The sequence below is a fragment of the Megalobrama amblycephala genome, linkage group LG14, assembly GCF_018812025.1.
Source record: "Megalobrama amblycephala isolate DHTTF-2021 linkage group LG14, ASM1881202v1, whole genome shotgun sequence".
Taxonomy (NCBI): Eukaryota; Metazoa; Chordata; class Actinopteri; order Cypriniformes; family Xenocyprididae; genus Megalobrama; species Megalobrama amblycephala.
In genome coordinates, this window is record NC_063057.1 from 5,754,014 (window position 1) to 5,779,510 (window position 25,497).

The 25,497-nt window shown below is 35.8% G+C and overlaps 1 protein-coding gene across 2 annotated transcripts; it reads left to right on the forward strand.

The window, feature by feature from the left end:
* The first annotated feature begins 341 nt into the window (after positions 1-341).
* On the forward strand, positions 342-24,881 carry ipo8 (importin 8). Of its 2 annotated transcripts, none has more exons than XM_048156064.1 (25): positions 342-575; positions 4,377-4,458; positions 4,543-4,699; positions 4,782-4,940; positions 5,279-5,435; positions 5,526-5,615; positions 5,694-5,788; positions 6,998-7,082; positions 7,286-7,420; positions 7,496-7,595; positions 8,097-8,173; positions 9,033-9,149; positions 9,242-9,331; positions 11,320-11,485; positions 12,494-12,654; positions 12,734-12,859; positions 14,065-14,140; positions 15,846-15,971; positions 16,207-16,304; positions 16,404-16,499; positions 17,790-18,010; positions 18,506-18,711; positions 20,476-20,697; positions 21,147-21,276; positions 24,198-24,881. In XM_048156064.1, coding segments are annotated over exons 1-25 (3,057 nt in total). In that variant the 5' UTR covers positions 342-491; the 3' UTR covers positions 24,199-24,881. The 2 variants fall into 2 exon arrangements, with proteins under 2 accessions (XP_048012021.1, XP_048012022.1); XM_048156065.1 differs by having other exon boundaries at positions 343-575; positions 14,065-14,131.
* Positions 24,882-25,497: the final 616 nt, after the last annotated feature.

Consider the following 25,497-nt stretch of genomic DNA (forward strand, 5'->3'; position numbering starts at 1 on the left):
AGCAAAATAATTAGTCAAAACTATTCCGAATGTATAAACTTGTAAGATATATATATGTATATGTATATATATATATATATATATATATATATATATATATATATATATATATATATATATATATATATTATAAGATATTATATAAGTTTATAAATATACGTTTATAAATGCTCGTTTTTAACTATCTCCTCAAACTCCACAAATCTTTACTTTACATAATTGTCAAATTTTCGTGCAGTTTTATTTCTATTTAGATGCAGTTTACATGTTTTAGGTATGAATGAGGTCCCTTTAATTTTTTTCGTGTGGTCAGCAGTTGTCATGCCAGCCTCTGCCGTAAACGTTTTGCTTTGGCTTTGTTCTTTGCGACGATGACAGTCGCTTGACGGCAGACTGGGGCAGGGCTGCCTGTACGATCCGAGACGTCTGATCGTCCGCGCATCTCCCGATAGTTCAAAGTTTAATCAAATTAATCAATCGCATCGGGCCTAATGGATCCCAATCGAATCATACAGGCTCTGAAGGGCACAATAGACCCGAAACTGAGGCTAGCGGCTGAGAATGAACTCAACCAGGTCAGTGATCCATCTGGAGAAGTTTCTTTGGGGAACAGAATCACCAAAACACCAGAGATGCCTTCAGTGAATGTGGGCCTGATTGTAATGCCAAAGACTAATATAATACAAATGTGTCTGATTACGGCACTATTTATTCTTTGCTGACTATTTAGATGATTGGTTTTGTATTCATTGGGTTGCAAACTACTTGTAATGCATCGATGGCATCAGTGTGCAACAATAGAGAGAGATGCGGTCCTCTTCTGACAGTCTATCCTCCTAATGGACTAAATTATAGTGATATTTGTGTCCTGTGCTTTATTCTAAGATCTGATCTGTTTTATTTTTAATGCAAAAGAGTAGTAATCCCATAATATCTCTATGAATGAATGTGCACTGCAGAATTTATAGTCTGATGTTGTACTGTGATATGACATTTCTCATTGTGTCCTGATTCTGCTGCATGTAAATCACCATTGCTACAGACCACTGATGCAATTCTGTGCAATCCGCACAGCCAACACAAAGCGCCCTATATAGCCTAAAGTCAGTTCTCTGTGCCTGCTAAAATCTTATTTTTTAAAGATTCAGTCCAATTAGTTATATTATTTCAGTTCAGTTCATTGCATTTCATTTTGACACCCTAATGGTGAGAATATCAAATCAAAATAAACAATTCTCACTTTTTTAATGAAATACTGCAGTATCTTTTAAAGGATTAGTTCACTTTCAAATTAAAATGTCCTGATAATTTACTCACCCCCATGTCATCCAAGATGTTCATTTCTTTCTTTCTTCAGTCAAAAAGAAATTAAGGTTTTTGATGAAAACATTCCAGGATTATTCTCCTTATAGTGGACTTCACTGGATCCCAAACGGTTGAAGGTCAAAATTACAGTTTACAGCGATCCCAGACGAGAAATAAGGGTCTTATCTAGACAAACCATCACTCATTTTCTAAAAAATAATTAAAAATGTTATATGTTTGAACCATAAATGAACTAGCTCATTTGTTCTTCTTCTCTATTTGAATTCCAGCAGTGTAGACGCTGCTAAGTGTATTACTGCCCTCCACAGGTCAAAGTTTGAACTAATTGTTATATACTTGCACTAGCATATTGAATATGACAATTTAGTTCAAACTTTGACCTAAGGAGGGCAGTAATACACTTAGAAGTGCTGGAATTCAAATAGAGAAGAAGAACAAGAGAGCTAGTTAATTTATGGTTGAAACATATAACATTTTTAATTATTTTTTTAGAAAATGAGCGATGGTTTCTCTAGATGAGACCCTTATTCCTCGCTTGGGATCGCTGTAAACTGTAATTTTGACCTTTAACCATTTGGGCTCCATTGAAGTCCACTATATGGAGAAAAATCCTGGAATGTTTTCATCAAAAACCTTAATTTCTTTTCCACTGAAGAAAGAAAGACACGGACATCTTGGATGACATGGGGGTGAGTAAATTATCAGGAAATTTTAATTTGAAAGTGAACTAATCCTTTAAATGATTTATCTGTGCAGATTATTTTTAAATTCAAGAGTGCGCATAATCTTGCAACCACATCTCTTCTCTGATGGCGTGTTTAGTGGCGTGAGCGTGGATCAACCTGTCACTCACATGACATCACAGCAGTAGCGAATCACAAACACCCAAACAACAGCATTGGGCCTAGAATAGAGCCTTGAGGGACTCCACAAAAAAGGGGCACAGACTGGGACAAGGCAGACAGAAAACTTTCTGCCAGATAAATAGGACCTAAACCACTCCAGAGCAATGCCTTTGATACCAACACAATGATCCTGCAGAGAGTTGAGGGTATTGTGATCAATGGTGTCAAATGGTCTAAAAGCATAAGAATGGCAGAATCTGAGTAATAAGAGATCATTAAAAACTTTTAAAAGTGCAGTTTCTGTATTATGAAGGGCTTTAAAACCAGACTGAAAGACCTCTAAAACCCCATGTGATTGCAGCAGATGGCGTCATACACACTCTTACTCGAGTCCAAATTATTTTTTTTAAATATGTATTTTGTTTAGTACAGTACATACACTACCAGTCAAAAGTTTGGAAACATTACTATTTTTAATGACTCTGAAGACTGGAGTAATGATGCTGAAATTATATTTTAAAGTATATTAAAATAGAAAACCATAATTTTAAATTGTAATAATATTTCACAATATTATTGTTTTTTCTGTATTTATTATAAAATAAATGCAGCCTTAATGAGCATAAGAGACTGTTCAAAAACATTAAAAATAGTAATGTTTCCAAACTTTTTACTGGTAGTGTATGCTTTACAGTAAACTTAAACTTCTATATCTTGAAGCTGCTTTCGCTTTAAAGGGTTAGTTCACCCAAAAATGAAAATAATGTCATTTATTACTCACCCTCATGTCGTTCTACACCCGTAAGACCTTCGTTCATCTTCGGAACACAAATTAAGATATTTTTATTGAAATCCAATGGCTCAATGAGGCCTGCATAGACAGCAATGACATTTCCTCTCTCAAACATATTTAAATCAGTTCATGTGAGTACAGTGGTTCTACCTTAATATTATAAAGCGACGAGAATATTTTTTGTGCGCCAAAAAAAAACAAAAAACGACTTTTTAACAATATCTAGTGATAGCCGATTTCAAAACACTGCTTCAGAGCGTTATGAATCTTTTGTGTCGAATCAGTGATTCGGATCGCGTGTCAAACCACCAAACTGCTGAAATCACGTGACTTTGGCGCTCCAATCCACTGATTTGATTCGTAAAGCTCAGAAGCTTCATGAAGCAGTGTTATGAAATCGGCCATCACTAGATATTGTTAAAAAGTAGTTTTGTTCTCATCTCTTTATAATATTAAAGTAGAACCACTGAACTCACATGAACTGATTTAAATATGTTTTTAGCACCTTTATGGATCTTGAGAGAGGAAATGTCATTGCTGGCTATGCAGGCCTCGCTGAGCCATCGGATTTAATCAAAAATATCTTAATTTTGTTCTGAAGATGAATGAAGGTCTTCTTAAAAAAGAGACCACCCTTAGGTCTTTATTCCAAAGTATTCATGAATTACAACCATTTAAGTTCAGATCTATGCTTCAAAAGGGGGTGACAGTTAACAGGTTTGTGATTTTTGCTCTATGAGCTATTTCAGTGGTTCTGAATTGAATTATTAGATACTAGTAGGATGAAACCATCAATTTTGTATGATAATTTGCTGCTAAAGTGGGTGATGACTTGCTGATCTCAGTTGAGAACCACTGAGAACAGCAACACATGAATAAAGATTAGAGTTGTCAAAAGTACCGACTTCGGTAGCAATCAGTACTGAAATTTTAAGAATAGGACGCTTTGAGCGCTGTTGAGCGGATTCGTAAAAACACCTCTGATTGGCCATTGTGTTCTCGCGCTCATCGGATATGTCTGTGATTGTCTACAATGAACTACACACTGAGCGTTTGAAAGCGGGAGCATTTGAAAGCAGATAGACGCCTGCTTTCAAAAACTCCCGTGTGTATCTGTGTAAGCGCTCGGTGAAGAGCGTCATTGATGTCTATTTAGAAACATGTTTTTGAAGCGTTGATCATTGTAGCCAATCACAGACATGTCTGTTGAGCGCTTGAACACAATGGCCAATCAGAGGTGTTTACAAATCCGTTCAATAGCGCTCAAAGCGTCACATTTTTTAAATTTCAGTACCAACTTGGTGTCGAAGTTGGTGCTTTTGACAACTCTAATGAAGATAAATCAGTCAGATATTGTTTACAAAAATCAACCTCATGATTTTAAAATGTACTTTCTTTTTTTTTTTTTTCAGTCCTACAAGATTATCAACTTTGCCCCAACTCTGCTGCAGATCATTGTGTCGGACCAGGTGGAGTTTCCTGTGCGACAGGCAGGTAAGAGTGTTTGAGATCTTTCCCTTTAGATTTTGTGCATTCTGATTGGATGAAGTAGCCAGTGACATCATATTCTTCCTCTAGCTGCCATCTACCTGAAGAACATGGTGAGTCAGTACTGGCAGGACCGAGAGCCCACGCTGGGAGAGGTGGTGTTTCCCTTCAACATCCATGAAAACGACCGCGGACAGATCCGAGAAAACATGGTGGAGGCCATTATTCGCTGTCCAGAGTCCATAAGGTGGGTCAGTTGTGCGACTACGACATTGCTTAAGAATTACAGGTGTTTTAACTTGAAAATGATTTTTTTTGTCAATTGACAGGGCTCAGCTGACAGTATGTTTGCGTGCCATAATAAAACACGATTTTCCGGGACGGTGGACGGGCGTAGTGGACAAGATTAACCTGTACCTGCAGTCCCAGAACAGTGGGAGCTGGTACGGGAGTCTGCTCGCTCTTTACCAACTCGTCAAAAACTATGAGTGAGTGAACCGTAAGCCATTCGACATGAAACCGCAACAAGAATAAAAGTAGGGCAGGACATGATTTTGTCCATGTGGAATTGATTGGGTGTATGGATGGTTGTTGCAGTGATGTCATGAGAGTGACAGGTTGTCCTGCCCTCGGGTTCCGTAACAAAAAAGAATCCTCAAGTTTGATTTCATGATAACTTTAAAGTTCCTTACGTGGGATGAGGTCCCTTTAACTTTTTGTGTGGGCAGCAGTTGTTTCAATCAGAGCAGCTGGTTAAATCAGAGGTTTATGAAAGATTAAATGAAGTATGTTTGAAAGTTGATCGTTATGTTTCTGTGGTGGGCAGGTTTAAGAAGGCCGAGGAACGGGACCCCCTGTTGGCTGCGATGCAGATCTTCCTGCCGCGGATCCAGCAGCTCATCACTCAGCTTCTGTCTGACGCCACCTTCATCTCAGTTCTCATCCAGAAGCAAATCCTAAAGATTTTCCATGCACTTGTACAGGTGTGTGTGTGTGTGTGTGTGTGTGGACATTTCTTTACCTGATTAGTCCTGACGCGTCATTGCTGAGTCCCTGTATGTGTGTGTCCGCAGTATTCCCTCCCCCTTCAGCTGATCAATAACACAGTCATCAACCACTGGATGGAGATCCTGCGGACAGTTGTGGATCGGGACGTCCCAGCGGTAAGTTTGTGAAGCGGTTAACAGTTAAGTTATTATGGGCAGATATTATATTGTAACTCTCTGCTGAATGATTCTCAGGAAACTCTGGAAGCTGATGAGGACGATCGACCCGAACTGATCTGGTGGAAATGCAAAAAATGGGCTCTGCACATCATCACGAGGATGTTCGAGAGGTGATTAAACAAACCAGACCACAATGTGGTCATTTATAATAGAAAGAACTTTATTGATCCTCTAATAGGAAATGAACTTTTCACAATGGCAGATTAAAAACAGAGAAGCACTCAATGATAATGTTTTTTTAATTTTTCAACTTGGGAAATTATATTGTATTATATTAATTTTTTAAATATTTTTGTATAATTAATTACATTAATTAAAATGTTTTTTTTTTATTTTATATATTGTACATTTTTGTATAATTACATAAATTTGTTATCAAAATTGGATTATGTTATATTATTTAAATTAATTATAATTTTGTATGGTTAATACAAAGATAATTAATTTTTTTATCACAATAATTTGGAATTAATAAATATATATATATATATATATATATATATATATATATATATATATATATATATATATATTTTTTGTATAATTACATCAATTTTTTTATTAAAATTGGAATATTATGTGATATGTAAATTATGTATTTTGTATGATTAATTCAGTTAATTCATTTTTTATCACAATAATTTGGAATATTATATTATATATTTTTGTATATTAGTTGTACATTTTTGTATAATTAATTACATTAATTTGATTTTTTTATAAAAATAACTTGAAATATTATATTATTATATTTTTGAATATTGTATATTTTAGTTTTTTGTATAATTAATTACATAAATGTTTATCAAAATAATTTTGAATATTATGTTATGTTATCTAAATTATGTATTTTGTATGATTAATTCAGTTAATTAATTTTTTATCACAATAATTTGGAATATTATATTATGTTTTTGTATATTAGTTGTAATTTTTTATCAAAATAACTATATTATATATTACTATATTTATATTACTTTATGTAAAAATAATTGTTTTTTTTTATTCATTGCATTCATTTTTTTGTCACAATAATTTTAAATAATTTTGCATATTAGTTGTATATTTTTTATAATTAATTACATTAACTTTTTATCAAAATGCCTATTATATTATTTTTATATATTATATTTTTGTATGATTAATTCAACTAATTTTTATCTCAATAATTAATATTATATTATATTATATTATATTATATTATATTATATTATATTATATTATATTATATTATATTATATTATATTATATTATATTATATTATATTATATTATATTATATTATTCATTGATTCATACTGATTTTATATCTATTTCCAGATATGGGAGTCCAGGAAATGTCACAAAGGAATATGTCGAGTTCGCTGACTTTTTCTTGAAGACTTATGCTGTAGGGATCCAGCAGGTGTGAACAGCTTTTATAGTGTTGACATTGACACCTTGCACAATCAGGAACATATTGTTGTGGTACCATGGTACAGTGATGGTATTTTCACGGTACTTAAAAGAACTTAAAATATCATGCCCAAACAGCATGACGAAACCTAACTCACTTTTTTGTTTAGTGACCTCTAAGATTTCTAAATCAAGTCCTGTTTTTCCTTGCAGGTCTTGTTAAAAGTGATCGACCAGCACAGACAGAGGCAGTACGTGAGTCCTCGCGTCCTCCAGCAGGCGCTGAGCTACATGACTCAGGGCGTCTCGCACTCACTCACGTGGAGACAGATGAAACCGCACATGCAGGTGGGAAACGGCTGAGGAATAGCATCACATGACTTCGTATAAATGATAACATTCGTAATATTTGTGTCTCTGCAGACTATAACTCAGGAGGTGGTGTTTCCTCTGATGTGCTATAAAGATGAAGACGAAAGACTATGGCAGGAAGATCCATACGAGTACATCCGCATGAAATTCAGTCAGTGTGCTTTTTTTGGCCATTAAGTTTCATAAAGATGGTGTTAATGCACTATTTCCACATTCTCATCAATTCAAAATGTATTGATCGAATTTACATCATCACTAAAAATATATATGCATAATATTTTTCATATATTCTCTTAATTTTATTAAAATGAATTACTTATTTAATGTAGTTTTTTATATCTATTTATTTTTAACTAGATTTTCACTCTTTTTAAGTTTCCTTAAGATGGTGTCATTGCACTCATTTCACTGTCTGTCCTTGTCACGCAACTTAATAAATATTTTCATAAATATGATTTGTTTAATATATCTATTTTAAATTATAAGATAAATATTTTTGATATTTTTAGCTATATCCCCAGGCCTGCTTGCAAATAGTTTAATTTCCTCTGTCAGTGAATTTAGGAGGATCCTGTTGTTTTTGGATTGCATTACGATAAGACTGACTGATCTGTGGTTCCTTGTGTGTGTGTGTGTGTGTGTGCTGCTGTAGATGTGTATGACGATCATGTGTCCCCTGCCACGGCCGCTCAGACTCTATTGTGCACAGCAGCCAGGAAGAGGAAGGAGGTGAGTCCACCCTCAGGCCGCTCTTCAACTCCAGAGCTGGTGTTTACATTTGCATTCCAAAGAAATATTCCAAGAATCTTCTTTTAGATTTCATCAAATTTACTTGCTAGAGATACAAGGACAGCAAGGGAAGAAATGCAATAGCTTTAAATGTTGTTTTCTGCAGAGGTCACACATTCACATATGATTTTTAAAGTTAATTGCACATTTTTATGGGGTCTGAGATAAAAAAAATGCTGCCGAAGCCCCCTAAATAGAGCTTTACTGTACTAGCCATGAAAAACAGTATCAGTGTCTCTTTCAAGTAGAATTACAACTTCAATTTCTACTATAAGGAAGCTCTCCAGTGTGCATCCCTATTCACATACTATCTGTACTAAATAGTTTTCGAAATTAGAATTGGTGTGTCTCAAATCGTAGAATGTTGAACTGAGTATTCCAAAGATACCTGGAGGGTCCCGGATGGTGATCAGTCTAATGGCTAATATTGCCCACAACCATTTGCACGTTGGTTGAGTTTTCGATTAGATCTACAAACATGAATAAAAAGTGTTAAAAAACTACAAACGTGGTGGATGTGCGAGACCGGCGGTTAAGTAGAGATGTTTAGATTATGGGGTTTGAGTGATTAACAGTTTGATTCTCTCCATCGATTCCAGAGCAAAGAATCAATTTTTAAAAAATCTGAATCGAACAGCCCTAATTTCCACATCCGAGAAGGTGGAGTGCAACTACCTAATATGTAATCGCCATGGACCAATGGTAGTTTACCAGCTGTTGGCTGTTCTCGAAACGAACAACAAACGAACTTCGCTTTGGCCTGATTTTGTTCAAAATGACCTTTCCGTGTCCTTCTCAGGTCTTGCCCCAAATGATGGAGTTTTGCCATCAGATCCTCATGGATCCCAACGCTGACCCCCGCAGGAAGGATGGGGCGCTGCATGTGATCGGCACCTTGGCTCAACCCTTGCTAAAGGTTAGATTTATTTAGCAAGAATTGCTGTGTTACCCCAGTTTAATTACAATCTTTCTACATTTGTGTTTTCGCATGTCCTTCTCTTTCTTCAGAAGCGGGTGTACAGGGACCAGATGGAGCTCATGTTACAAAACTATGTGTTTCCTCTGCTCAACTCTAATCTAGGCTACTTGAGGGCCCGGGTGAGTGTTCACCGCCAGCCTTTTATATGCCACATGAGATTCTTAAATGGTAAACTATTTAGGATGGAGCAATGTTTTTATTACTATTTTGAATTATTTTTTATTTTTATTGGTGTCAGATCGATTAATCACGATTAATTGCATCATAACTTTTATGTTAGATGCGATTAATCGAGATAGCACTATTTATTTTATTTTTATATATAATTTTATTTTTGTAGTAATTTTATGTGCTTTTGACATTAGGCTTTTTTAATATTTCTAAATAGTTTTAATGTTTTTTTTTTATTTCCATTTTTAGTCTTCTTTAACTAACGTAATTTTAGTATTTCAGCTTAAACTTTTTTTCAGTTAGTTGCCAAAGCAACTTTTCTAATTTTTATTTAGTTCAATGTATTTAATCTCAGATTTATACTTTGCTTTATATATATATATACATACAGTACAGTCCAAAAGTTTGGAACCACTAAGATTTTTAATGTTTTTAAAAGAAGTTTCGTCTGCTCACCAAGGTTACATTTATTTAATTAAAAATACAGTAAAAAACAGTAATATTGTGAAATATTATTACAATTTAAAATAACTGTGTACTATTTAAATATATTTGACAAAGTAATTTATTCCTGTGATGCAAAGCTGAATTTTCAGCATCGTTACTCCAGTCTTCAGTGTCACATGATCCTTCAGAAATCATTCTAATATGCTGATTTGCTGCTCAATAAACATTTATGATTATTTTCAATGTTGAAAACAGTTGTGTACTTTTTTTTTCAGGATTCCCTGATGAATAGAAAGTTCAAAAGAACAGCATTTATCTGAAATACAAAGCTTCTGTAGCATTATACACTACCGTTCAAAAGTTTGGGGTCAGTAAGAATTTTTATTTTTATTTTTTTGAAAAGAAATGAAAGAAATGAATACTTTTATTCAGCAAGGATGCATTAAATCAATCAAAAGTGGCAGTAAAGACATTTATAATGTTACAAAAGATTAGATTTCAGATAAACACTGTTCTTTTGAACTTTCTATTCATCAAATAATCCTGAAAAAAAAATTGTACACAAATATTTTGTACAATTGTACACATTAAATGTTTCTTGAGCAGCAGATCAGCATATTAGAATGATTTCTGAAGGATCATGTGACACTGAAGACTGGAGTAATGATGCTGAAAATTCAGCTTTGCATCACAGGAATAAATTACTTTGTGAAATATATTCAAATAGAAAACAGTTATTTTAAATTGTAATAATATTTCACAATATTACTGTTTTTACTGTATTTTTAATTAAATAAATGTAGCCTTGGTGAGCAGACGAAACTTCTTTTAAAAACATTAAAAATCTTAGTGGTTCCAAACTTTTGGACTGTACTGTATATATATATATATATATATATATATATATATATATATATATATTTATTTATTTATTTATTTCTTCAATTAAAAACAAAACATTTTTTTTTAAAGTTTTAGGATATGATTGGTCAGAATGGTCAACTAGTCATCCTAACAGCAGATTAGTCAGTGGGTTTTTCTATAGATTTAATGTCTTTTTAATTAAAATGTAGAGATGCAAGTCTTGGCATTCTAAAGAACTATTAGACTGACTGTCAGCACAAAAAGTTGTGTTTCTGAATTCATCCTTTTAAAGCATCTCCGCTACAGCCATCAAAGCACCGCTCCTCAACAATAAATTGCAAGACAATTACTACCAAACTTCAAATCGCCTTCTGTCAGATTTTTTCCCATTATTATGCGTAATTGGTACTGCAAGTCTCGTTTTTTTTAATTTTATTTTGAGGACTAAAATAGTTTTGTTCAATTACCTTTTATTTGTCATCTATGAGGTGTGTGCTCATAGTCCATATAAAGAGTGGTTTCTGGTGGACATGACCAACTAGTTCACTAACTCATGACTAGATGAATTTAAAAGTACATTTTGCACATTTCCATAGAGATGTAATTCTGGTGTGTCTCTGTGCAGTCATGCTGGGTGCTGCACTCGTTCAGTCCTCTGAAGTTCCACAACGAGCTGGTCCTGAGGAATGCTGTGGAGCTCGTCAAACAGAACCTGGTGGAGGACAAGGAGATGCCTGTCAAAGTGGAGGCAGCCATTGCACTGCAGACGCTGGTCAGGAACCAGGAACAAGGTTTGGGCTTTCTCTGGCACTCACTCAATCACACACACACACACACACACACACACACACACACACACACACACACACACACACACACACACACATTCTATCACACACTCACTCACTCAATCACTCACTCACTCACACACAATCACACACTCAGTCACTCACTTACACACACACACACACACACACACACACACACACACACACACACACACACTCACTTACTCAATCACTCAGTCACACTCAATCACGTACACACTCACTCACACACTCAATCACTCATACACACACAATCACATACTCACACACTCAATCAATCACACGCTCTCTCACACACACAATCACACACTCAGTCACTCACTCACTCACACACACACGCACTCACTCAATCAATCACTCACTCACACACACAAACACACACACACACACACACACACACACACACACTCTCTCTCTCACACACACAAACACTCACACACTCTCTCACACTCTCTCACACTCTCTCACACTCTCACACACTCTCACACACACTCACACACACACACACAATCACATACGCACACACTCAATCAATCACACACACTCACACACTCAATCACACACTCTCTCAATAATTGATAATTCAATAATTGAGCAGTTTAATGATGTGAAGTTTTAAGGTTGCTTGATTGTTCCTAAGATGTTTTGAGTGTCTGTTATGTAGTTGCAAGGGTGTTTTGACTGCTTGCGGACACTGTTACTGATATACTGACAGAATATGAAGCTTAAATCAAATAATTGTAAGAGGCTTTGTCAAGCCACAAACATAATGAAAATGTATCTGTCTGTTTTCATTTGAAAACAAAATGCAGAACACTTACGCACTTAATATGCATCAAATTAATTATGCTAAATTGAATTGGTTTACTCTCTGTAATTGGTTTAAGAGAGAAGTGGATTAACCTATTTAAATGAAAGGCTGCTCTGCCCCTCCAGTACTTACAAAACTCTCTCTGTCTCGTGTGAGTGCAGCTAAGGTTTACATCCGACCCTTCATCAGGCCTGTGATGCAGGAGCTGCTGCACATCATCAAAGAAACGGAAAACGACGACCTCACCAGTGTCATTCAGAAAATGATCTGTGAATACAGTGACGAAGTGGCCGTCATCGCTGTGGATATGACACAGAACCTGGTACTGCACTCGTCTTTCTTTCTCGGTTTGTTTTGGTTAAAACATACGGAGTCATCCTAAAATAGGTTCTTGTGCGCAGGCTGAGATCTTCAGCAAAATTCTGCAGAGCGAAGAATACGAGGAAAGCGAAGATAAGACCGTGATGGCCCTCGGTATCCTCAGCACCATAGACACCATCCTCACAGTCATGGGCGACCGAAAAGAGGTTTGGACACATGCTTGAGACTAGAGCTGCACGATTCGGGATAAATTGAGAATTACGATTTTTTTTTGTGTCTAAAGGTGATGATACACGGGGCAACTTTTTGAGCAATGTTGCTGGGCAATGTTGCCGTCAACGGGCAACCTGATGAGACACAGGGCAACTAATTAGGGCAACAGACAATTGGCAGCAACTAATCAGAAATGAGCAAATCTATTGCCAACTCAATAAATACTTTATTATAAACATTTGTTAGGCACTTTATTTCAACTTTTCAAATATTTTCTTCATTTTTATTAAAAATAAATGCCTTTCCGATCTGATTTGTGACAGGAAAAGGGAGAAGAGCGAGTTCGGCAAAAGGCGGATTCGAACCCGCGTCGATCGCATCAAAAGTTATTTCTATGTCAAACGCCCTACAGCCTACGCTACTAGAGACGTTAAAAAAATCCCGTCTTTTTAGTATTTAACAGAAATCATTCAATAGCTTCATTACAGCATACACGCATTACTTTCGGACAGTTGTTGGTATTTTAAGCAGTATATGGGGTAAATTCCCTGTTTTGGGTTGACGCATGACAACTTACTAGCGTAAAAAGATAAAAGTTCACACTCCTTTTCTCCACTGCCGCTGAGAGGCCGCCATCTTGTTTGAATTTTTTCTGAAATCTCCGAACCGGTCACATGATCGGCTGCTAACATTCTGATTGGAGGATCTCAAAAAATTGCCCACGACCGATCTAACGTATCCAGATATAAATTTGTTGCTCATTCTCAGTGGGAAAGTGCCCAAGCAACGTTGCTCGGCAACATTGCTCAAAAAGTTGCCCCGTGTATCATCACCTTAAGAGAGATCATGATTCTGAAGACAACTAAACAAAATAACATGTAATTTACTAGAGGTTCTGACAAAATGTTAATTACTGCAGTCTATTTAAAATGTTTAATTGATCTGAATGAATTATTTAAAAAAAAAAAATGGATCGAATGAATGATTCAATGACTCATTCATAAATACTTGTTTTAAAAAGGTGATGCTCTTTTGATAACTTCCGTAGACATCAGTGTTTATATCCGAACTATAAGCTTTTATCCCAGTACTTATGTATGATTATTTGTAACACAGAAATATTGATACTGTGTGGCTGAAAAGACTGTTTGTGAAGCTGTTTCATCTCTCTCTCTCTCTCTCTCTCTTTCTGTCTTAGATCAGTCAACAGCTGGAGGGAATATGCCTGCAGGTGATTGGTCTCGTCCTCCAGAAACCCATCATAGGTATGGCAGGTGTGTGTGTTGACACTATTTTCTAGTTCAAGATTATTTATCATACATTTTTGCATAATATAAAATGTTTTAGTGGGTCATTAATTACATTCAATAATAATTTTAAAGACCCATAAAGATTCTTAAAGGCGCACTATGTAACTTTTTTGTTCAAAATTAACTATTTAAATAATGAGTCAATACAGTACAGTCCAAAAGTTTGGAACCACTAAGATTTTTAATGTTTTTAAAAGAAGTTTCGTCTGCTCACCAAGGCTACATTTATTTAATTAAAAATACAGTAAAAACAGTAATATTGTGAAATATTATTACAATTTAAAATAATTGTTTTCTATTTGAATATATTTCACAAAGTAATTTATTCCTGTGATGCAAAGCTGAATTTTCAGCATCATTACTCCAGTCTTCAGTGTCACATGATCCTTCAGAAATCATTCTAATATGCTGATCTGCTGCTCAAGAAACATTTAATGTGTACAATTGTACAAAATATTTGTGTACAATATTTTTTTCAGGATTATTTGATGAATAGAAAGTTCAAAAGAACAGTGTTTATCTGAAATCTAATCTTTTGTAACATTATAAATGTCTTTACTGCCACTTTTGATTGATTTAATGCATCCTTGCTGAATAAAAGTATTCATTTCTTTAATTTCTTTTCAAAAAATTAAAAATAAAAATTCTTACTGACCCCAAACTTTTGAACGGTAGTGTATAATGCTACAGAAGCTTTGTATTTCAGATAAATGCTGTTCTTTTGAACTTTCTATTCATCAAGGAATCCTGAAAAAAAAAAGTACACAACTGTTTTCAACATTGAAAATAATCATAAATGTTTATTGAGCAGCAAATCAGCATATTAGAATGATTTCTGAAGGATCATGTGACACTGAAGACTGGAGTAACGATGCTGAAAATTCAGCTTTGCATCACAGGAATAAATTACTTTGTCAAATATATTCAGATAGAAAACAGTTATTTTAAATTGTAATAATATTTCACAATATTACTGTTTTTTACTGTATTTTTAATTAAATAAATGTAGCCTTGGTGAGCAGACGAAACTTCTTTTAAAAACATTAAAAATCTTAGTGGTTCCAAACTTTTGGACTGTACTGTACATCATCAATCCTTCTTCCAAAACGTGTTTTTGTCAATAGTAAGAAATTCGTCCGCACAGTCACGCACAACCAAAACAATGTTCTTCCGCAAAATGCATGCAGTTTTGTTTTCAACCTCTAGAGGGCCAAAAGTTACATATTGTACCTTTTTTAAGGTGTGTTCACATTGACAGTGAATTGCAGCGTGTCCACCAAAGCGTTTTTTTCCCGCTGCTAGCATATTTTTTTCATTTGTTTTAAATGCCAGGAGTGTAACAAGGCGCCGAGCGTCTATTTACAAACATTCTTCCAAATATCTTCTTTTGTGTTCAGCAGAACAAAGAAATTACAGGTTTGGAACAACTTGAAGGGGAGTAAATAATGACAGAATTTTCATTTTTGGGTGAACTATCTCTTTAATTGCTGTTATTGTGAACACACCTTACAAAAAATATTACAACATTTGACCACATGATGGAGCTCTGATTTAAAATTTCGATATCAATCATTATATGTTACATATACGTTGTTTTTTTTTTTATGTCCTCATAACTTGCTGTCTCTGTTTCAGGAGCGATCAATCACATTCCCTCTGTCTTTTTCAGAGTTTTATGAGGAGATCTTGTCGCTGGCGTTTGGACTCACCTGTTATTCCATCTCCCCTCAGATGTGGCAGCTGTTGGGGGTCCTTTACGACGTCTTCCAGCACGACTGCTTTGACTACTTCACAGGTCTCAGACACGCATGTAGCTCAGATACCGCACCTAGGATATAAAACGCAGCCGAAAGCCAAGCCCAGACTTGATCTCTCCGCTCCACCTTAAACTATAACTCATGTCGTGATTGAACTAGGTTGAAAGAGTCATTAAGTTGATGGATGTGCATATTTACTTGAGTCATTTGAAAATGATTGCGGTGATATCGAGGACTCGCTTAATGATGTGATATATTACCCTGTTGATGCAGATATGATGCCCCTCTTGCACAATTATGTTACTGTGGACACAAATATGCTGCTGACTGACCCCAAGTACCTGGAGGTTATTTACACCATGTGCAAAAAGGTCTTAACATGTGTTTCCTCTATTCAATTCTTCCATTTAAAGTTTTATTTTATTTAATGCTTCCAAATGCTTATGAAATTTGACCTCTCATCCCCTCAGGTCCTAACTAGTGATGCTGGAGAGGACCCAGAATGCCATGCTGCCAAACTTCTTGAGGTCATTATATTACAGTGCCGTGGACGTGGCATTGACCAGGTCAGTCGTGTGTTTAGGTTGACGAACATCCATTTTTTTTGTGTGCCAGGACCAGTGTTATTTTAGTATTATCTATATACCAATATAGTTTTTATTACGTTTTTGAATTAGATTTTATTTATATATTTTCAACTGCATATTTTTGCTATTACTATTTAGGTTTAATTTATTTTTATTTGTTTTATTTTTTATTTTTTCCCGTTAGTAATTTGTTAAAAATCTAATTTTTGTATTTAATTTTATTTCAGCTTTTTTCAGTATTTTTTTCAGCTTTTATTTCAATGTTTTTAATAGTTTTAATTGTATTTTTGTATAATTTTGTATTGATGGTTTAATTAGCAATATCAAAGTGCACATTAAAGTCACCGTGAAATCTATATTGACAATTTTTGATTGTTGTTGGTTTTTTAATGTAATATGAATGATTTATCACATCATTATTTTTTTTAAATTCATGTACCCTCATAATCTTTAATCTTTGGCCCTGTTTACACCTGGTATTAAGATGCGTTTTGGTCGATCAGATCACAAGTAGATGAGGGAGATGCATGCCCATTTACACCTGGTGTTTTAATTTGTCTCTTTTGTCCTTTTTCAACCACTTCTGTGCTGATTTCTTCGAGGGCAGCGTCTATGGGTGGGTAAATGTATGGGCTTTTTAAGGTCTTTTAATCTAATGGATGAAATAAGCTCACACAGTTTACATATGAACACGAAAGGAGACAACAGAAAAACACAGAAAGCATCAGCTTTAGTTTCTGCTCTGAAAGACGCAAGACTACATTGTGCTTGTTACGTTTTTCATCGTCAAACCAAACTTGGGTCTTCAGCCGACAAAGTTTAAATCCTGTCTGGCTAGCGCACGTTCCTTAATGTTCATGCATTAGGTCAGTAAGCGGCCTTTAGTGGCTGTTCGAACACATTCGACCTCTGGAAGTGGTCGAAAGTGGACAAGCTCAAAATGTTTTAGACCCCGTTTACGCCTGTATTTAGCGTCGTCCACTTGTGATTCGCTGGACCAAAACACATCTTAATACCAGGTGTAAACAGGACCAAAATAACTTCCGCTCCCTTTTGCATCGACATCTCTTCTCTTCTCTGATGACATTTACTCATATGACATCACAGCAATAGCAAACCACCACCATCTAATCAGTTCCCGATGGACAAAATCAAGTCTTTGCCTTCATTTTTTCTTGTTTGAGAAGCTGTTTCACTCTGATATATGTCATAATAGGGAATAAAAGACTCTTGTTTCACATTTGGTGTCTGTGTGTGTATGTATTTTAGTGTATCCCTCTGTTCGTGGAGGCTGTGTTGGAACGGTTAACACGTGGCGTGAAGTCCAGCGAGCTCCGCACCATGTGTCTTCAGGTGGTGATTGCAGCTCTGTACTACAACCCCACCTTGCTGATGCATACACTGGAAAACATCCGCTTCCCGCACAGCCCGGAGCCAATCACAGCACAGTTCATCAACCAATGGATGAACGACACAGAGTTCTTCGTAGGGTGAGACTGTTTGCACAGGAAATGCTTTCTGTTTAGTTCAGAAGGTCACATGCACTTTATAAACAGGGACTGATTTAGATTAAATACCTTTGTCTGTATTTGTGCTGATGTTAGAACTGATTTTTAGAATTTCTGTTAAATTATGGAATTTGAATTGAGGTAGTAAACTGAATTAGAATTTTCAATTTATGTAACTGCGGAAAATCTAGTTATCTGCTGTCATTTTCAGTATGAATAATTCATAAACCTGTTATCATGCATTCACAATATGGAGTATTTCCAGAAACATTCATAATTCAATTCTAATTCTCAGATTTTGACATTCTGAATTTCCCAGTTCTCGTTTATGAGTAACATTACCATCTTATTAGCTCTCTTAGAAATCTTCAATCATCACCCCTTAACATTTAATTGAATTACATTTTTCATATTTATCAAATTACATATTTAATGTAATGTATAAAATATATGATTGCTTGTTGTTGTCATCCACAGACTACATGACCGTAAGATGTGCATCATTGGTCTCAGTGTTCTGATGGAGCTGCCCAGCCGCCCTGCGGTCCTGGAGGAAGTAGTGGGTCAGATCGTCCCCTCCATCCTCCTCCTCTTCCTGGGTTTAAAGCACATCTACGCCTCCCGAGTGCTCAACAAACCAGAGCAGCTCGCCAGAGCTCAAGGCTCAGAGGAGGAGGAAAATGGTGAGATTGTGTGTGACATTATGGGAGAGACATTCTTAAAGGGACAGTTCAGCCAAAAATAAAAATTCTGTCATTAACTGCTCGCCCTCATGTCGTTCCACACCCGTAAGACTTTCGTTCATCTTCGGAACACAAATGAAGATCTTTTAATGAAATCTGAGCGACGTGAGTGCTTTGTTTGTGCAAAAAAAACATAATTTACCACTTAACATTAATATTAATATTATATGATATTTAATATAATATTAAACTCTGATGCACGTAAATTATGTATTTTTTTTTTTTTTGCACAAACAAAGCACTCGTGTCGCTTCATAAAATTGAAGACTGAAGTCACATGGATTACTTTCTAATGATGTCTAATGTAGTTGCGTAGGCTGTCAGTGGAGAGACCGAAAGCTCGCAGATTTCATTAAAAAGATCTTCATTTGTTTTCCGAAGATGAGCAAAAGTCTTATGGGTTTGGTATGACATGAGGCTGAGCAATTATTTACAGAATTTAAATTTTTGGGTGAACTATCCCTTTAAGCATTCACTTTCAAAGTATTAACATCTATAACTTTAAGACTTCTATATGCAAATGACCTCATTTACATAATATAACCCTTAAAGGTACCATAGCAATTACTTTAATACTAAGGGTCAATGGAGGTCTTTTGAAAAAACCTTGACTAGTGCAATAAATGACTTTTAGGGTAAAACAAAGTGTATAAATTGGCCACTTTAAGAGAAGATCACAGTAAATAGAATGTAATTAAGACCTATCAAGTCCAATGTTCTGTTTGTTGTTGCTTTTGGTGGTCTGTATGGTTGTATTAATCTCACAGCTTCATCAACTTCACCTCAGGTAAACCTAATCCCTGCACAGGAAGTACTATTTCTGGCATATAGCTTCAGGTTGGTCTTTAGTCATCAGGCTTTACGGACGACTGAGAACTGATTGTATATCTCTAACAGGGCCCTGGAGACATGGGAAATGGAGGAAAGACTTGCACGAGTTAGTTTAACATGATTCTGAACCTTTGGGCATGAAGCACTTGACTCAAACGAATTAAATTGATCTTCACGACACTACACCCCTGACCTGAATTCTGACTGCATCATACTGTTGGAGTTAGAGGTTTATTGATACTATGATTCTGTGAGACAGACATCAGATGCGTGCCAGTTTGCATACTTCTAGTATGTTTGTACATAGTTTGTGTTGGAGAGACCTGTGCAGAGATTGTGTTTTAGCATAAATCTAGCCAAATTTAGTTAAAAGTTTGTTTGAATCAGGAAAAATGAACTTAATTCAAGACATATTCCCTGAAAACAAGCCTTAAAGGGGACCTATTATGCTCCTTTTCACAAGATGTAATATAAGTCTCTGGTGTCTCCATAATGTGTCTGTGAAGTTTCAGCTCAAAATACCCCACAGATCATTTATTATAGCTTGTCAAATTTGCCCCTATTTGGGTGTGAGCAAAAACACGTCGTTTTTGTGTGTGTCCCTTTAAATGCAAATGAGCTGCTGCTCCTGGCCCGCGTTCCAGAAGAGGGCGGAGCTTTACACAGCTATTGTTCAATTGTAAGCTCTGTAAATCTCTTAGATCATGTACAATGAGCTTTTTTTGGCTTCATATTAGTGGGGCCGGTTGATTCATACCCTGGAAATCTCTATATTTAGAAGTGACCTTTACTTCAACAAGATCCAGAATACATTAACCCCTCCTCTTCGCTGGAATCTGAGCAGGGAAATTCATCATAATGTCTGTTTTCCAGAGGAGATTCCTAGCGATGAGGATGAGGTCGGAGAGAAAGGGGTGGCCCTGCAGTCGTCCGGCGCTCCCACTGGGAATGATAATGAAGATGAAGATGATGAGGACGATGATGAATACTGGGATGATGAGGGTCTTGAGGGGACCCCGTTAGAGGAGTACAGTACACCACTGGACTACGACAACGGAGAGGATGAATATCAGTTCTTCACCGCCTCCCTGCTCCGTATGCACATTTTTCTATTCCATAACATACTGAAATGCACATTTACATACTACATTTACATAATACATTTATTATATATAAGATATGTCACACTACGCCATATTTGCATAGGGCAGCCACACCCACAGTGAAATCTCATTTGTCCAAAATCCTACTCCATATTGATGATTATTAAATAAATGAGGAGTTGTTGCACAACTTGTCAAACACTCGTTTTAATCAACATTAAGATTTTAGGTTAAAATTATTTTTTTTATCTTTTTTTGCCTCCAATAGTAGTGTAGTTTCTGACTGGTTAAATACGTATTTAATTAATAACTAAAGATTTTGTATAGCATGTAAACTCTCCAAATATCAGTTGATATAATATATAATTTTGGAATATCAAAATAAATTCTGGAACTAATAAAAACTGTAACACCAATCATTGGAAACATGTCCTTTTGCAGGCGTTCAGAGTTCAGATGCAGGCTGGTATCAGTCCCTCACGTCTCCTCTGAGCGAAGACCAGAGGAAACAACTGCAGGAGATCTACAGCCTTTCCCAACAGAGGAGAAGTGCGGGAGTCAAAGGACTGTGGTAAGTGTGTTTGTGTGTGACCTTTTCAAAGACATGGATCGGTGCTTCACAACAGCTAGAAGCAGCACATCAGCGGTGACTGCTTTAAGACCCCACAGGAAGCATGGTTTCCTTTGAAATATCCTCAACCGTGTGGAATTGGCTTATTTATCTTGTACAAATAGGCTACATTGACACTGTCAGTTTTTGGGTTTGACAGCCGCATTTACATACAGGTGAGAGTCTCAAAATGTCCCGTTCACAAAGCAACTTCCAGTATCATCTCGAATAACTAGTAGTGACAATCACCAAAGATGGTGACGTCCATAAAACTGAAAAGTCTTAACTTTCGACATGATGAGCCCAATCGAGCGAATCGAATTCATCCATCATATCTTCATTAACCGACAGCAGTGTTTATATCTGGGTGGAGAGCGGAGCATTTGAGTCACACGTAACACAAAACTAAAACACTGGAGAGCAGTGACTGGATCCAAAACCTTCATATCTCTGTCATTGTAAGTTACCGAAACCACATGAAAACTTAAAACACACAGTAGACACAGGCTCTCTCGCACTGTATGAGTGACAGACAACCAGTTTGACATTCCAAGAATGTCCTGAAAATTTACAGGTGCGAGTTCGGTTATACAGGGAGTGCAGAATTATTAGGCAAGTTGATTTTCTGATCATATTTTTTTCCCAAGCACATTTTACCAATTCCAATCCACATCAATCTTAATAACTACTATTAATATTGTTTTTAATCATTTATAAGTGATATATAATTGTTCATGAAGGCTGGAAATGAAAAATGCCTTATATTCAGGTGTGCAGAATTATTAGGCAAGTTTTCTTTTACAGGCAAAATGAGCCAAAAAAGAGATTTAACTCAGACTGAAAAGTCAAAAATTATTAAATACTCATGAGAAGGACGCAATACTAATGCAATACTAGAAATTGCAAAGTTAAAGCATGACCAAGGGACAGCAAAATGCTCATTGGGTCAGCGGGGTCAGACAAAAACAGGTGGAAAAGAAAAGACACGTTAACTGCAAAATAATTAAGAATTATGTGTGAAACCATCAGGAACCCTTTAGTCTCCAGCGCCACCATTTTCCAGAACTGCAACCTACCTGAAGTCTCCAGAAGTGCAAGGTCTCAGGATCTCAGAGACTTAGGTTAGCTAAAGAATCCTAAAAAATGACCCGCACTTGATAAGAATCACAAGCTGAAGTGTTATAAAATACATGAAGACTGGGTTTTTATAGGCCTTATAAACAGACAGCTTGAGAGTGACTCCTGAAGGACCAGCACCACATCCTCTTGTACCACTGTTTGAAGAATTTATCTTCCAGAATCTGGCAGTAAGTTTTGGAAGATCATTTTTAGTCCATCTCTGCAAGACAGACATTTCAGGATAAGAGATGGACTAAAAGTGAACTCAAACACCTTACTGCCAGATTCTGGATAAATTCTTCAAACAGTGGTACAAGAGGATGTGGTGCTGGTCCTTCAGGAGTCACTCTCAATCTGTCTGTCTATAAGCCCTATTAAAACCCAGTCTTCATGTATTTTATAACACTTCAGCTTGTGATTCTTATCAAGTGCAGGTCATTTTTTAGGATTCTTTAGCTAACCTAAGTCTCTGAGATCCTAACACCTTGCACTTCTGGAGACTCCAGGTAGGTTGCAGCTCTGGAAAATGGTGGCGCTGGAGACTAAAGGGTTCCTGATGGTTTCACACTTAATTCTTCACCTTAATTCTTAATTATTTTGCAGTTAACATGTGTCTTTTCTTTTCCACCTGTTGTTGTCTGACCCCGCTGACCCAATGAGCATTTTGCTGTCCCTTGGTCATGCTTTAACTTTGCAATTTCTAGTATTGCATTAGTATTGCGTCCTTCTCATGAGTATTTAATAATTTTTGACTTTTCAGTCTGAGTTAAATCTCTTTTTTGGCTCATTTTGCCTGTAAAAGAAAACTTGCCTAATAATTCTGCACACCTGAATATAAGGCATTTTTCATTTCCAGCCTTCATGAACAATTATATATCACTTATAAATGATTAAAAACAATATTAATAGTAGTTATTAAGATTGATGTGGATTGGAATTGGTAAAATGTGCTTGGGAAAAAAATATGATCAGAAAATCAACTTGCCTAATAATTCTGCACTCCCTGTAGAATGCGGTCGTAAATAACCGAACTGTGTGTGAACGTAACCGGATTAAGGACTCAAACCGGATTAAGGACTGTTTTTGTGTGTCCCTTTAAATGCAAATGAGCTGCTGCTCCCGGCCCACTTTCCAGAAGAGGGCGGAGCTTTACCAGCTCTCGCTTCGATTGCTCAACAACAACAAAGCTGGAGAATCTCACGCAGCCAAAATGAGGATTGTCAGTAACGGTGTTCAGCCTTACATTGTTCAAACCGGAGTCGACACTGATGGAGAGACTCAGGAAGAAGTTACAACTTTTAGAATGAAACTGGACGTTTCTGAATGATTAGTGGATAAATTTATGTAGTTGCTGTGGAGTTGATTCAATTCATCCACTAGCATGTGCTGTCTTTTGTGCAAATCCAGTGTTGAATTGACCCTCATTTGATGAATAGAAAGTTCAAAAGAACAGCATTTATTTGAGATGCATCATACAGCACTATTGCATGAGGAAAATATATTGGAAGTTCTGCTTCTTTACATAATTTATAGATCTCTCAAATGGGCAGGACAATTGAAATGGTGATGTACATGATTGACAGGGTTTGAAATTAAAAACGGCACCAGTAACAGAGTGCTCAGAGACACTGATGAAGTATTGAAAACCATCATTCGTAAGCACATTTAACATTCACGTTACATTATTTATCCGTCTGATGACTGCTGTTGTTACTTCAAACTCTTGAAATAATTCAAGATTGTCTCATTCTCTTTCCCCATAGAGATGTTCCTCCATTTGTTCCGAGGCGGTTCAGAGAGACCTGACACTCTGTATAGAGTTCGGACACTAAAAACAGCCTGAACTCTGGATACTAGAGACATCTCGGTCAGGATGGGTGGGATTATTAACCCAGGACCCAAAGCAAGCTCTTCAGATCCAAGACTCTTTAACAGGAACACTGAGACTGATCTTTAAAACTGGTCAGAGAGGCCCCAATGAGGTCGAAGAGTTTACTCTGGGTCACCCTTCCCCTGAAGCTGTGTGTGTGTGTCTGTCTGCGCATCTGTGCAGGGTGTTTGTGCATGTGTGCAGATGGGTGTGAGTGTGTGTGTGTGTGTATAAGTAATTGAATGTTATATATTCTGTTTCTCTCAGTCTCTCCTCCATTTGCAATGAGTCAGTAGGAAACTGGACCAAGACAGTGAGGTGAGGCATATCAAGGCAAGCTAGAGAGACAGACGGACACCGCTTCAGATTGACACACAGATGGAGGGATTTGCCATGTTGGTCAGTGCCTTCAGCGATGTGTAGGCATATTTCTGCCCGAACAGATTAAATGTGCACTGGCTAGATGTCAGAAGGATGATGTTTATAGTTGTCATATGTTTGTATGTTTCAGAGTTTGTTTTTGTAACAGTCTGTTTTCAGAATTAACTTAAAGTCATAAAAATTAATATAACACTAATCATTTGCAGGGTTTTTTGTTTTGTTTTGTATAACTATATCTGTTTGTGTATTTTTTTTGAGCCGGATCATATTTCACCCCAAAATTAAATGTTAAATATATATATTTATATATAAATTATAAAAAAAATATATATATATATTTTTTTTGAGCCTATTTTAGTACCATTAGGATTTTTTTTTGCATTTTTTTTTTTTTGCATTTTTTTAGGATTGTGACATTTTCTAGACAATTAACTACAGTTTGCAAATTAAATTTCCCTAGTGTAACATCTTAGGACATACACACATATTATATATATATATATATATATATATATATATATATATATATATATATATATATATATATATATAATATGTGTGTGTGCGCATATGCATGTATGTATATGTGTATATATATACATATTTATTTTTTATTGTATAAAAAATGTATACTAAAAGCACTAAATTAAAAAATAATACATATACACATTTTATATATATATATATATATATATATATATATATATATATATATGTATTGTTATGTGTATATATACACATACATTTATTTATATATATATATATATATATATATATATATATACTAAAAATGTATATATATTATTGTTATT